The sequence below is a fragment of the Patella vulgata genome, chromosome 2 (genome assembly GCF_932274485.2).
Source record: "Patella vulgata chromosome 2, xgPatVulg1.2, whole genome shotgun sequence".
Classification (NCBI taxonomy): Eukaryota; Metazoa; Mollusca; class Gastropoda; family Patellidae; genus Patella; species Patella vulgata.
This window is the reverse complement of record NC_065880.2, coordinates 93545659-93560910: the sequence shown is the minus strand read 5'-3', so window position 1 is coordinate 93560910 and position 15252 is coordinate 93545659. Positions and strand designations below refer to the sequence as shown.

Genomic DNA, 15252 nt, shown 5'->3' with positions numbered 1-15252 from the left:
CGCTGCAATGTCTGTATAATTGTATCGACATTTGTAAGGAAGCATCTGGGAGTTTTACACATGCTACAAAGAGTAAATAGCTCGTCTTAAAATAAAATACGAAACGGTGTCTTTGATTAATTGGACAACTATTATACTTTCTTCTGTCATTTATAAAAAGCTTTACCAGTGCAACACCGAGTAAACAGTCAGTTTTAAAATAATATACGAAACGGTGTCTTTGATTATATCGACATCTATTATACCTTCTTCTGTGAATTATAAGTAAGCATCAGGGGGTCTTACCCGTACAAGCAGCTGGTCGAAAAATATAAAAGAAAATACGAAACTGTGTAAACGTTATGATGTCTGTAATTATATCGACATCCATTATACACCCTTGTGTTATTTAAAGTTCTCCGTTACTGATGGAGTCTTCGGAATCAATAGTCATTTTTCTTTGTTTGTTTGCGCATGGTACCTTGAACCGGAAACAGATATGTTCTATTATTAGACATATTAGGGCAAGCATGGTTGAACCAGCAAAGGCTATAAATGGTCCACTCGTTGTCGATAACTCCAGACTGTGTACTACATTGGTGACGCTCTCCTCTGTACAGGTCTCGGTCGAAACCCACCATTTCTGTGTCCATTTGCTTATCAAACCAGCCTCCTGTAGCTTTATTATACTGTAAATAAATAAATAAATACATTTTACAAGTTATTGGTGAGTATTAATTACCACTTATGGTATCCTGATCAACCATATTCCTGAAGAAATGGTCCGAGAAATTCCTCTCGCAACCCTTATCAACCACATTCCTGAATAAATCCCTCTCTAGCCATTACTGTACTGAGGGCAAAATCATGAGTTTTTGACCGTCCAATCAAATCTCTACTATTATTAATATCTCAATGTTTGTTATTAGGCCTACTGATTCAAGTAAAATTGTACGCCTGGGTGCAGCAGGAGCAAACATCGATACTCGCATCGGTATATTGTGCAGTCGCCGAAGTTCCCCATTGGAACGAAAATTCTTTGACTACGTACCTATGTTATGCATTCAAAAATATTTATCCATATTTTTGAAGACAATCCATGATATATTATCATTTAATCAAAAAAGAACAAGTCAATTAAAACTGCTGGAAGTCGTATTTCTATCCAGTTTGTTGAAACACAATAAGCTATACTTGACAGCCCGTCTCTTTGATCGGGGGTTTTCCCTCAATTCAGGACAGTCGAGTAAATGTATTAAAAATGGTTAATATATTGTGTGGTTCAGCATATGATAAACAGATTTCACGTGTGGTGATTATACATTTGTAACTATTTTGAATAGCCTGATCGTTTGTCACATATATATAATTAGTATTTCTGCCATACTTTCCTATGCACTGGTTACTTGAGCATAATACATTTCGTGCGTCATGACGTAATTACTTGCTTCTATATTAAGTAGCCCTAGTAAATCCCGATTCATTTGTTACGCTGTAATGTATTGGTTGTTGACCAGACTGTTAACCAGTCATAATTTGGTACAGAAATTTGCTGCTATTCTGGTAGTGTTTAGTGGAATTAGGTCTAATCAAACGAAACACTGCGAGGAGTATGCGTATTAACAGTTTTAGCGATCATTTCAAGTGGATGAACGTTTTAAGGTGAAGATAATAAAAATGATTTTTTCAACATAAGTTATTTACACATGAAAGAGCAATAACAAAACGGGTAAAAACATAAAAATGTTACTGCTCTCCTTCAAATGAATTTTACTTACTTATAAGAGAGCTGTTGTAAAAATGGTGATCCCTTGGTTACAATAAAGCCAATTCCACCCGAGTTAAAGGGTTCCTCTCCTAAAATCAGCTGATCACAATCTTCTTTCTGTAAAAACTGTAACTGAGATTGGTCAGTTAAGTAGGCGTAATTTCCGGTCAACACCAGTTTTATGGCTTCGTCTTTATTCGTCACTTCCGGTGCCTGTTTTAAAAGTTCATACAATTTCCTGTATCGTTCCGTTTCTCCTTTCTGAAAATAAACAACATGCTAATGCCATTATAATCTTATATATTCAAATACATTTTCCCGCCTACTCGTTCTGGTGGGACGATAAACCGAGGTAACGAATCCTTGACAGATCGAATCCATGGAGAGTAGATTGAAAAACTGCTATTCGCCCCAGATTTCCTTCTTAGCACACTTCATATTTATGCTTGTCTTCATTAGCTCAGTTAATTTAGAAATGTATTATACAATATACAGATACATCGCAAATTCAAACTACAAAAGAACTCGCCGACATGTGAACTGCCCAAATAAGCGAGAAGTGATGCCTTTAATAATGTGTACAGAATAGAATTGGTATCACATTTGTGAACATATCTTTACCAATGTGTATAAATTGGAAGTGGTGTCAGATGTGTGAACATACCTTTAATAAAGTGTATGAATTTGACGTAATAATAATAGACACAGTCTCGATTATCAATTTACAAATTAAATTATTAATTGCTGATCGTCTTTTAGTCTAGAAAGTTGATTGTGGGCTTGTCATGTGAATAAATAATTTATACAACATTTGAGCCAAAAGAAAGATTTGCAATACGCAAATTTAGCTCTTACATAATGCATCTTTAAATAAGAGAGAGAGAGAGAGGGTTTAACGTCCACTCAATACAAACTAGGTCATTTCGGGACTAATATATGGTTCCATTTAATTTCAATAATTGACTTGCGCTTAAGGGCCTTTAGTAGTGAGAGGAAACCGGAAGACCCGGAGAAAACCCACGAGGTTGGAGTATAAATAAGAAGCGGTGTCAGGTGTGTGAACTTACCTTTAATAATGTGTATAAGTCAGAAGCAGTGTCATGTGTGTGAACATACCTTTAATAGTGTGTATAAATTAGACCCTTGTTTGACGAGTGGTTTGATTTCAGATTGTGACGTCAGATCATCAATGGTCTTGATTGGTTTATCAAAGAAAGCGACGGTGAGAAAGGCAGCTAAACTGGCCGTGTACGACGAGATGATTAATATAGTAAAGATCCACCAGAAGCCCAAAATAAAACGACCCGAGGCATTAGACGGAGTAAACTCAGTACCTGGAAAATAAACAAACGCCATGGACATACACATGAATGGCTTTACAGGTCTCGGATCGCGATTTGAGGGATTTTTAATTTATTCTAAATGAATTGTCTTTACGATTAAATTTCTGTTCAACAGATCATGTAAAATTAATTTATTCTAGATGAATTGTCTTTACGATTAAATTTCTGTTCAACAGATCATGTAAAATAAAAACAAAAGACAATTTGTCAATCAACCTATCAAAAATTGCAACCAATTTCATTGTATTCTTTAAAGTCCCTGAAGGTCATTTGAGGGATTGATAATCTCCTGTTAACTTCATTATTGTGTAAGTTCCATCTCGAAAAGGAATATCAATCCAAAAATCGTTCAGTTCCATTCAGTATTAACAAAGATATGGTGAATTGAGGATATAGACAGAATACGACCTACAGAAACCGGCGCCACCTATAATATTCGCTAACATATATTACATAATATTGATATGTTGATTTTGTTTTCTTTATTAAATGTAAATAATTAACCCGAGTGAAGTAAGCTGAGAAACATTAGATATTTTCTAAAAAATGAAAACAAAAATTGATCAGCAGCTTTTATAGAAATTTAATACCGTATTTGGGAACTAAGACGTCATATGTTTGTTCCGGTTCTTGGCACTCGGGGGTAGACATTTGCTTCGTTCACTTATCCTTGTCACGGGTTTTACCTAACAGAATACGTTTTTACATCTACGTGCAAAAGACTAATCCCCCGACATGTGCTCTGTTTAAGAACGTCTATAAAGTTTTAAGCTTAGCCAATGTTTTATGAGGCATAATATTGACATCATGTTACTATGTAGGCCATAAACGACATTTTTTAAATGTCCCCATCTGTCACATCCATTGCCTCGTGGGAAATGGTAAAGCTGTTCCAAAGTATTCTCTGTCTCTTTCACATGTTGGAACACAAAGAAATGGCACTTTGTTGTTATATTATTACCCTAATTTCAACCTGAGCATGCATAAGGCCTTTCCTTTCGAAAAAGGGGAAATCACTACGAAATGATTGCAACAAAGGAAGATCAATCCAAACGCTACTTACCCTGTTCCATATAAGACCCGTACACAATCCAAATATCATCTGCAACACTTGTAGTCTTTACCTCCTGTCCTATTTCACTAGTTTTACCTCGATAGGGGCTGACCTTATCCACAAAACCCAAAATCAGCCCAACGGCGAGTAAAACAAAACCTATTGTAATCCACACATTCAGGGTGAATGGTTTAAAAGATCGAAATATTTTGCCATAAGTGTCTTCAAATTTTCTTAGAATGAGTCCAGCCCCGTCTTCCATGACTGGTGTTGTGTAATCAACGACTTCCTCTCGTTCAGCTGTAAGACTTATGGGTCCAATAGCCATGTCATACTCCTGGAAAATAGTCACAAATAACTGACGAATTACACAACTTTATCAAAAATTTATATACAGGAAAACGTGTCTGACTCAACACAAGATGTCCAGACAGAATGCCCAGTTCATCCAGTATTATGTAGAGACTAGAACATCGACCAGCCTGAGCTGTACATCTTGACGAATTACACAACTTTATTGAAATTTGTATTCGGGGAAAACGTGTCTGACCCAACACTAGAGTTCCTGACAGGTTGTCCAGTTCAAGACTTGGAGTTTAGTATTATATAGAGACTAGAACTAGCCTTAGCCGTTTGGTGTTACTCGTACATCTTGATGTTTGTTTTTACAGATGACAGATTACCTAGGTTTACTTTGATTTCATCATATCATTTATTCCATTAAAAATCTGTCGAATATGTTTCCGTTTCTCTCTCCCTGAGTTGTTTGTTTTTTATTTGCTTAATGTGGATTTTGTTGCTTAAGGTTCATCTGTTTGTATGTTTATTGTCGTTTTGTTTATTGTTACTTTGTTGTGTATTGTAGGATTTCACTTACCTTGTCCATTGTTTTTCGGACCAGACCATTCCACGTTCCATCTGGATTCATACCTCCCCATAAACCGTCATCCGGCTCCGTTAATTCATACCTATAGACATGTTGTCAAAATGAAATAAATAAATGTCGTTTTAATGCCGTTTATTAGAATCACAAAAAGAGTCCCAAACATTCATTAATTCCTAATTTATTAAGAACCGGGTTCTACTGTTTCCCCCACACAACCGAATTACTGAAATAAACTTGAGATTCAACTTCCACAGTTTTGTAGTCGTCACCAAGCTGATTATTGAAATGAAATCAATATTTAACGTCCATAGTATTGTATTCACCATGGGATTATCACCATCGAAACCTTTGAAGAATGTGATGAATTTGATTTTATTATTTTCAGGTTGATTGATAAATGTTTTTTTTTTAATATTACCTGAAATTCAGTCTCAGAGCCAATTCATTTAATATATCTATACAGAAGCCTTCATATTCTCCATTGTCTAATTTTATGATGAATGGTTCAGCCTGAAAATATGGAAAAGAAGGTGGTATGTTCATGTGGCGTTCACGGAGGGGACAGTGGGGTTACCTCTCGGGGATCTATTTCAGTCTGCCATCCGATCAAGGAGTGAAATCATAACTTTTTTTATAATCGCTATTAGACAAATTGCCCATCTTACTTAGTTTAGTGGGCCTGTTTTACATAATTTGCATACGATGTAGCCAGGGTCCAGTTTTGGGAGCCACACCCCAAAATGCAGCTGACTTGACCAGACCTTTAAACACTTCAAATCATTTACAGGCCGTCAGTAAAGGGTGAGCATGCCCTTCCACGTGCGTGACACCCAGCACGACTTAACACTTGAGCGATGGTTTGGTCCAGAATTCTAGGACTTTGTCAGATATTTTACCTCTTCAAATGAGAAATGGTATCAGCCGCTTTTTTCTAACCAAGAAATACTGCATAGATTCAAGCTATTAAAATATTAGAATCATCAATTAATCATTTGATATAAATATTTTCACAACTTACCGGTAGAGTGCCAACAACTATGGTTATATTTCCAAATCCGCTGTCAATCCGATTAAATAAATCGTCATCCGCTAAATTAAGACCTGACGACCTAGTCCACATACCAACAGACTCGGTTAACTGGGGCGCTCTGGCTATATATAACACAGTGTTATTTCTGTAGCGATCCGCAGTGAAACCGCCTGAACTCAGCAACATATTAGAATTGTACGCCTGAAAAGTAATCATATATTTTAAGATATTCAGCAAATATACAGGGCGTTATAAAATAAAGTCTTATGTATTATAATATTTAACAAGTATATAAAGGTGTAGTCTTATGTATCATATATTTAACACGTGTATAAAGGTGTAGTCTTATGTATCATATATTTAACACGTGTATAAAGGTGTAGTCTTATGTATCATATATTTAACACGTGTATAAAGGTGTAGTCTTATGTATCATATATTTAACACGTATATAAAGGTGTAGTCCTATGTATCATATATTTAACACGTGTATAAAGGTGTAGTCTTATGTATCATATATTTAATACGTGTATAAAGGTGTAGTCTTATGTATCATATATTTAACACGTGTATAAAGGTGTAGTATTATGTATCATATATTTAACACGTGTATATATGATATATTTAACATGTATATAAAATACAGTCTAATGTATGATATATTTAACATGTATATAAAATACAGTCTAATGTATGATATATTTAACATGTATATAAAATACAGTCTAATGTATGATATATTTAACACCTATATAAAATAAAGTCTAATAACACGTATATAAATGGCGATATAAAACGTAGTCTAATGTATCATATATTTAGTATCTAGGGTATGAAATATAGTCTATTGAATCATATATTTAACACGAATATAAAGGGCGTTAGAAAAACCTAGCCTAATAAATCATACATTTAGCATAGAGAGTGCTATAAAACATTGTCTAATGTATCATCATATATTTAACATAGAGGTCTAATATATCATATATTTAACACTATATAATACATTTAGCATAAAGAGCGTTATAAAGAAAATAGTCTAATGTATCATATATTTAACATATAAGTCTAATATGTCATATATTTAACACTATATAATACATTTAGCATAAAGAGCGTTATAAAGAAAATAGTCTAATGTATCATATATTTAACATATAAGTCTAATATGTCATATATTTAACACTATATAATACATTTAGCATAAAGAGCGTTATAAAGAAAATAGTTTAATGTATCATATATTTAACATATAAGTCTAATATATCATATATTTAATACTATATAAAGGGCGATATAAAATATAGTCTATTGTATCATATATTTAACAGGTATATAAAGGGCGTTATAAAATATAGTCTAATATATCACATATTTAAGTTATTCGGCATATCCAAAGGAACTCTCGATACTTTTGTGGAAGCAGACGTTAAAGAACCAATAAACAGCTTCCTTTTTGCGCAGGGGTTGAAGGAATCCGGAATGACAGGAGAACTCGGGTAGGGGGGTAGTCTTATTAATAGGTTGGAATATTCAGCCATTTATTTTAGGAGTAACTAAAATATCTAACCTCGGTATATTCTGTCAATGATACGTTGTTCAGGTCATTTTGACAGGAAGTAGCTGGAGTTACCTTTCCTGTACCAATCATCAATAAAAGGCTGTCATAAATACGGGCTTCTGTTACCTATAATATCAAATAAATAAAGTACCCTCGACTTACATTTAAACCCAGTTTCATTTAATGTTTTATGCAGGCACCCCGTCTATTACCATACGAGGTATCATTTCTTAGATGACAAAAAGGACTCAAACTCTTCCGATGATTAGGAGCCACATTGGCTAAGTGGAGGACCTGCCATGGTCCCGTGTACACTTTGGCGTTCACGTAAAATATCCCCCGCAGGTGGAATTCGATATAAGAGTAGGCCACAGTGCCGCTGCCCGGGCAAAATGTTCCTCATTGCACACTTTATGGCGTATGCCTGTCTTCATACGCCATTTCATTTCATTTCATTCTCCAGAGGGTTAGAGTGATGTTAATTTCCGGCAGATAAATTGTACAACGGCCAATAAGAGATCTTATCAGCATAATTCAAATTAATGACATATTATATGTTGACCGTAAACTTACCGCAAGTTGAAAGGGAATATTCCGTTCAGACTGTTGAATCCATTCAGTCAAAAAGACTACATTTCTTATTTTTTCGTCAAACGTTTCGTACATGCTGACGTCCAGTTCCGGTAAAATTATCAAACTTTCATATCTTGAGAACTTCAACTGAAACGTGCAAAGAATTACATACAGTAGTCAATTCCAATGGACATTCCTCCTCAAAAGTGTCGAATATGTGGACGTCCAGTTCCGGTGAAATAATCAAACTTCCATATTTCGCGAATTTCAGCTGAAAGGTCAGAAGTAGAGCATTGAATACAATAGCTATTTCCACTAGAGACAGTTGTACCACGTCCATCTTAAAGCTTTTATATTTATGCCAGAATAAGGATTGGTTCTTTTCCTTTTAGATTTCACCGGGACAACCGTCTACTACTGAACAGGGGCGTGGGACCGAATAGTTAACGCGTGTGCGTTATATCATAAGGTATGTCTACTGGCGTGGTTTCGATTCCCCGGTTGTACGTGACAAGGAGTAGGGTCGCCTGTTCAACCTCGTGGGTTTTCTCCGGTTCTTCCGGTTTCCTCCCAATGCTAAAGACCATACGCTTAAGTGAATTACTGAAATAAATTGAACGATATGCTAGTCCCGAAATGACCTGGTTTGTGTCGAGTGGACGTTAAATACTACGCGCAAGCGAATTTTGAAATAAAAATGAACCATATGTTAGTCCCGAAATGACCTGGTTTGTGACGAGTGGACGTTAAACCCCATATTTCTCTAATTTTTCTTCGATGATAAATGACTTTGGAACATGGTTTAAAAAATATTAAAATAATTAAAGACTTACATGTTGAACAATTGAAGGGATTTTGTGATGGTCAATCAATAAAACGATGCAATTTGTTGAATTTCCCAAACTTAGTAACCAATTATTCATAATGATGTCATTTACATCCGCCGGAAGTCGTGTAACTGATGATGATACATAGTGACTGGACATGCCGAGAAAGAAATCCTCTACGTCCCACGAGTCTGTTTCAGAAAAATGGATATAAACCCAAAAAATATTAGTACTTCTGAGATATAACTGTGTTCTAGACCAGCCATTTCTAAATTGAAAGATATTGTATGCTTCTTGTTATGCACTGCATATTAGCGAAAGTCTACTCGCGAGAGAATATATTACTATATACATGTATATTCCCTGTAAATGATTTGATATGTGTTTAGCATATACATATTTAGAAACAGATTATAAACCGCCAGTAATAGAGTTCGCACAGTATATGGGTTTTTTTTCAAGTTTCAAGGTTGGCAAACATATGTCAAAAATTTACATTTCATTCAAATTTGAATTGCAAATTCGCCAGTTCAATAAGCAAAAAAAATCCGGTAATGGAGGATGCTATTTACCATAGAGTCTGTCGTACATTACAGCTACAGTTGTAAAAACACCTGTCTGTAATATATCTTTCATGGCATCCATTATTTCCTCTCGTCCTGTCTGCACTAGGAACGCAGACGGTGCCAGATGGTGTGTGGTGCAGAAACCTGTTGATATTAGGAACACCGGAAACTCAAGGTCAGCCATTTTGTGGTTAACTACATGGATACCGGAACAGGAAGTTACGAATATCAAACCAGAAAATCTTACATCGATTAAATCACAAACTGAAACATAAAATATAATATCTATACTTTTAGGGTGGTACCAACATATAGAAAGCTCGAGCACACTGAAAACGTATGTACCTTCATACAGGACATGAACACCCGAACACACTTAACAAGTAGCGTCTTTAAAGATACATTATGTAAGATTTAGATAAAGAGTTGGTCCTTCGAAAATAGATAATCCAAAATGAATGTATTAAAAATTTCGTTCAAATTGCTCCATTGCGTGCGACGATATTAGCTTTTGAAGGTTTGGCAAGATGTGTGCATTAATTGCAACCACTGCACTGGTTGTTCGATTAAATCAAAATATGTCTGAACCGTTCTAATCTACTTAATATTGGAGATATCAGATAGCATCGAGAATTGATTCCAATTAATAGTTATATAACATGTCAGGCCTAATGAAAGACCTGCAGTAGGCAGATTTAGCTGTTGCATAATGTATGTTTAAGTCAAGTCATTCGCCGTTTCCGCAGATTACCATCGACTTGTGCATAAGGACTTAATTATCATTAACGCCAGATATTGGGGTAGAGCACATACTGTCATATGAAAGACGTCGGGTAGTCAATTATAATATTCAGGCGTGGTGGTTTCCCCTTGTCAGTGATGCAGGATGGAGGGCCTGACAAGGACAGCTGTCTAGTCGTTCGGATGGGACGAAAAACCGAGGTCCCGTGTACACATTGGCGTGCACGTAAAAGATCCCTTGGCAGTTGGAATTCGATATAAGAGAAGGCCGTAGCGCCGCTGCCCGGGCAAAATTTCCCTCATAGCACACTGTATGGCGTATACCCGTCTTCATTAGCCCAGGTTAGGAGCAGAACAGTAGGACGTTAAAACCCATTTGATTTCTTTTCAAATTATAATAATCTTCGTCTTATAGTGGAGCGGGATAACATAGTCCTGATATAAGTTCAAGAATTTATTTATTTGTCAAAAAAATTTAAATCTACGTAAAATAATTCTAAAGCTGTCTTCAGCTCTGTTATCAATTTTACGTATCTTTTTTTTTCTATGTTTATGTATTTACTGAATTATGTTGATATTTATTGAATTCTGTTGATATTTATGTAATTTTTATATCCATGTGTATGTATACATATTTATTAAAAGAAAGTTTCTTATATTTATTCATAAAATCTACATACTGTTTATATTTATATATTTTGTATCTAAGTAGAGAAAGAACTACACGTAGGCATAGTTACCAAATCCAAATTTCGATATCTACCTGAACAAAAATACTGTTCATTTCTAAACTAATTGGCGGAATGGGTAGCGGATATGTAGAAGCACACATTCGTTTCATCCTGACTCCCTGCTTGAAACGAATCTAACTGAACATTTTACTATAAATTCAGAGGCAGCACGTTAATTAGGGTTTTGGTTTAAGCAAAACAAAATAAAAAGATTGGTTACCAGAGCTTGCATTGACGATGTCTTCATATGTTATGGATTTTATAGTTACTTCCGGTTTTGGTTGGACATCTATCGACATAATGACGTAGTTCACAATGGTTGATATTTGACTTGTGTTCTGGCCTGCGTCGTCGTCTATCAGTAATGCTAGAATGAAAACAAAGGAAAATGTGTAACCCTATTCACCTTGGTAAATATGACTCGTTTCACCATAGAGAAGATAGGCAATGTTAAATTCAATTTTTAATTTTAAAATATCATTTACTTGTATTTCATATAAATTAGGTATGTTATAATATGTACTTTTTTATGAATTTAAAAATACCAATTCTTCGTGTTTCAAATAAATTAGATATTTATATAATAATTACTTATTTATGAGTTTTAAAATAGCATTTACTCAAAAAAATTAGATATTATATAATAATTGCCTATTTATTAATTTAAAATAGCATTTACTCAAATTAATTAGATATTATATAATAATTACTTATTTATGAGTTTTAAAATAGCATTTACTCAAATTAATTAGATATTATATAATAATTGCTTATTTATTAATTTAAAATAGCATTTACTCAAATTAATTAGCTATTGTATAATATATACTTGTATTATATAATAATTAGTTATCTATCACATAATAATTACTTTTTTATCAATTAAAAAATAGCATTTACTCAAATCAATTACCTATTGTATATTAATTACTTATTTATCAATTTAAAAATAGCATTTACTCAAATTAATTAGCTATTGGATAATAATTACTTATTCATAAATTTTAAAAAAAATTACTGAAATAAATTAGGTTTTATATAAAAATTACTTATTGATGAATTTACAAATAGGCTACCATTTACTTAAACAAATTAGATATTTATGACTTTAAAAATACCCTTTGCCCGTGATTCAAATATACTGACTATTTTATAATAAATACACAATTATGAAATTACTAATATCCTTTATTAATAAATTAAGTATTATATAATAATTACTTTTTTATGAATTTACAAATACTATTTACTCGTCCTTCAAATTACTTAAGTATTATATAATAATTATTTATTTATGAATTTAAAAATACTATTCACTCGTCCTTCAAAATAATTAAGCATTGTATAATTATATATTAAAATATTTACCTATGTTTACTCCATTGCTGAACGTGACACCTACGATAATAAGAACAAGACAACAGGTCAATATCATCTTGGTGTCGACCATCATGGTTCGATCTCTTGATTTCATCCACTAAAAATATTAAAATAATTTAAGTCACTGGGTACTACTGGATATAGAATAACGTAATAACATATTAGTCTACGAACTTGACTTGCTTAGTTACAGACTTGAATCAATTTGATAATTGAAAGGAAAAGTAAACATAACTTGATGATTATTTTCCGTATATAAATCTAGTTTAATTTAGGCAGTAAATGAGGTAGACGGAGAATGTAAAGTGAATGAAATCTCGTGTTGTTTTTAATGGTTTGATAATATACATGTATCTGTATGTCTATAAAATGCATTTAGCCTATACGCAGGTTGATCAAACGAAGGGGATATACATTTCAATTGCGGACATACTAAAAAGCAAGTTTTAAATGTATGACTCGGCATTATATCTTTATAAATACTTAACACAACTGAATATTTTTTGGACTAATGTCCCGTTTAAGGATTTCACTTTCACAATATTGACGCCCTAGTCACTTTAGTTATTTTAATCAAAATATTAAACATTCACTAATTATCTATTTTAAAAATGAACACGAATCAGTTTGGATTCTACAATAAATCCTCCATAAAGCGTACATAAGCAAATCGGTGTGGTGTGTACGGGACTTATTTAAGAATCATAAACGAAGCTAAAAAAAAAAGGGATAAATTTACGGGATTGGGTGGCCGAGTAGGGTAAACTGTAAATCATAATCACAGTTTCCTCCGACTGTTGATTGGAATACAGGTGTACAAAATGTTAGCCATCTCTCTCCCTCTCTCTCTCTCTCTCTCTCTCTCTCCCGGGAATCGTACGCTAGTCCTTATTTTTTTTTTAAATATATATATAAAAAAAAAAAATTCAATTCATGGTGTTATTAGTAAATATTGATACTTGACAACCATTCGGTTATTTTCTATTCTCTAATGGCGTTAGTTAAAAATAAAAGAACTACTTACAGTCAATGTGAGTCGGCCATGTCAATATGAAATATACACTTCACTTCTGTACGTATAATTATAAATAAACGGCTCCGCTCAATCACCAACCCATCCCACTTTCTTTATCAAATTCATCGTCGATAATTTCAGACCCGCATCTACTAATTGGATTAGATAAAAGTCATTAAATTTCAATTAGTAACCATACTTTTTCGTCATGTAATCCTCGCTGACATTACTTCTCACCAATCTACACGGCATGCCCAATAACAATATGGTATTGCTTGAATTGAGACCGGATTGTCAAGACTAGAAGCATTTGTAGTCTCGATTTATTTGTTGTTATTGATTCTTTTTTACCCTGGGGAGAATACTTTGTCGATTTTCATATACACACAACACATTAATAATTAAACTATTTATATAGATAGGGAGGACAGGATGCGCGCACGTCGCATGACAACCAGCATAAACCCAGACGACATGAAATAGGGTTTAACGTCCTACTTTTCTGCGCCATTCAGGCTAATGAAGGGCAAACGCCATATATGTTGTGTAAAGTCAGTTTTGCAAGAAAGTAACTTAGTGTTGATTGCCTTCCAACTGTCAAGGGTTCTTTTACGTGCACACCAATGTGAACACGGGACTGTGATTTTTCGTCACATCCAAACAACTAGACAGAGTTACTTGTCATGCCCTCCATCCCTCACCCTGACAAAAGGAACCCACGCCGTAAAAATCGTATAGTATATACCCTACCTTATCGCACTGTATCGTATCGTACCGTATCGTATTGTATCTTTTGTATCGTATCGTACCGTATCTTATAGTATATGTTGTATCGTATCGTACTGTATCGTATCGTATCGCGCTGTATCGTATCGTACCGCATCGTATCGTATAGTATCGTACCGTACCGTATCGTATCGTACCGTACCGTATCGTATGGTATCTGATGTTGGGCATTGCATTATATCGTATCGTATCGTATATTAGAGACTTTTGGCAAGCGTAATTTCCTGGTCCGTATCGCGTATCCGTATGGATTTTGCGTGTGACGTCATCAATGTCTGTGTATTTCGCATACGTGATACGGCACTCGGATACGGCAGCACGTATGGAACGGCTTTCATACGGAAATGGTCCGTATAACACTAGTCGTCTTTTTACCGTCGTTTTTGCTACTTTTAGACGCTAAAATGTTGCATCATAGCGTTTTTATGAATCTATGTGTATCCTAGAACACGAAGGTGTATATTTGATGTGATTTTAACAGTGATAACGACTGCAATTTAATCATTATTTTTGATGGGTTTTTCTCGGAATTTTCATATTTTTCCCGCCTGTCTGCATACTGGTTGATCTACGGGCTAAACTTTCTGAAATGATACATTAATGAAACCAAAAATTTCTAAAATCTGCCAAAACTCTAAAACTACACTGACGCAACGTATCACGTATACGATACGGATACGGGATACGGATGGGGAAAATCCGCTTGCCAAAAGTCTCTATTATCTGTTTTATCGTACCGTATAGCATCTGTTGTATCGTATCGTGCCGTATATGCCCTACCTTATCGTATCTTATCTGTTTTATCGTACCGTACCGTATCGTATAGTATCATATCTGCCATACGTATCGTAACGTACAGTAGATACTTTTGGCAAGCGTAAATTTCTGGTCCATATCACGTATCCGTATCGATTATGCTTGTGACGTCATCAATGTGTGTGTATTTCTCATACGTGATACGGCACATGGATACGACAGTACGTACCGACCAGCTTTCATACGGATAAGGTCC

At 34.4% G+C, this 15252-nt stretch overlaps 1 protein-coding gene across 1 annotated transcript; it reads right to left on the bottom strand.

The window, feature by feature from the left end:
• Window positions 1-224: 224 nt before the first annotated feature.
• On the bottom strand, window positions 225-5058 carry LOC126809814 (glutamate receptor ionotropic, kainate 2-like). The gene is made up of 5 exons (XM_056098836.1): window positions 5022-5058; window positions 4154-4481; window positions 2864-3081; window positions 1758-2008; window positions 225-668 (listed from the first exon to the last, which is right to left on the bottom strand). The coding sequence occupies exons 1-5, from the start codon at window positions 5028-5030 to the stop codon at window positions 389-391; spliced, it is 1086 nt and encodes a 361-aa protein (XP_055954811.1). The 5' UTR covers window positions 5031-5058; the 3' UTR covers window positions 225-388.
• Window positions 5059-15252: the final 10194 nt, after the last annotated feature.

Bases quoted from the DNA above. Each gene is read 5' to 3' on its own strand.
- LOC126809814 (XM_056098836.1), bottom strand. The intron at 3,082-4,153 runs GTAAGTAGCGTT...TTTATTTTCCAG, and splicing joins CGGGTCTTATATGGAACAGG to GTACTGAGTTTACTCCGTCT. The intron at 2,009-2,863 runs GTATGTTCACAC...GTTTATTTTCAG, and splicing joins ATTTATACACACTATTAAAG to AAAGGAGAAACGGAACGATA.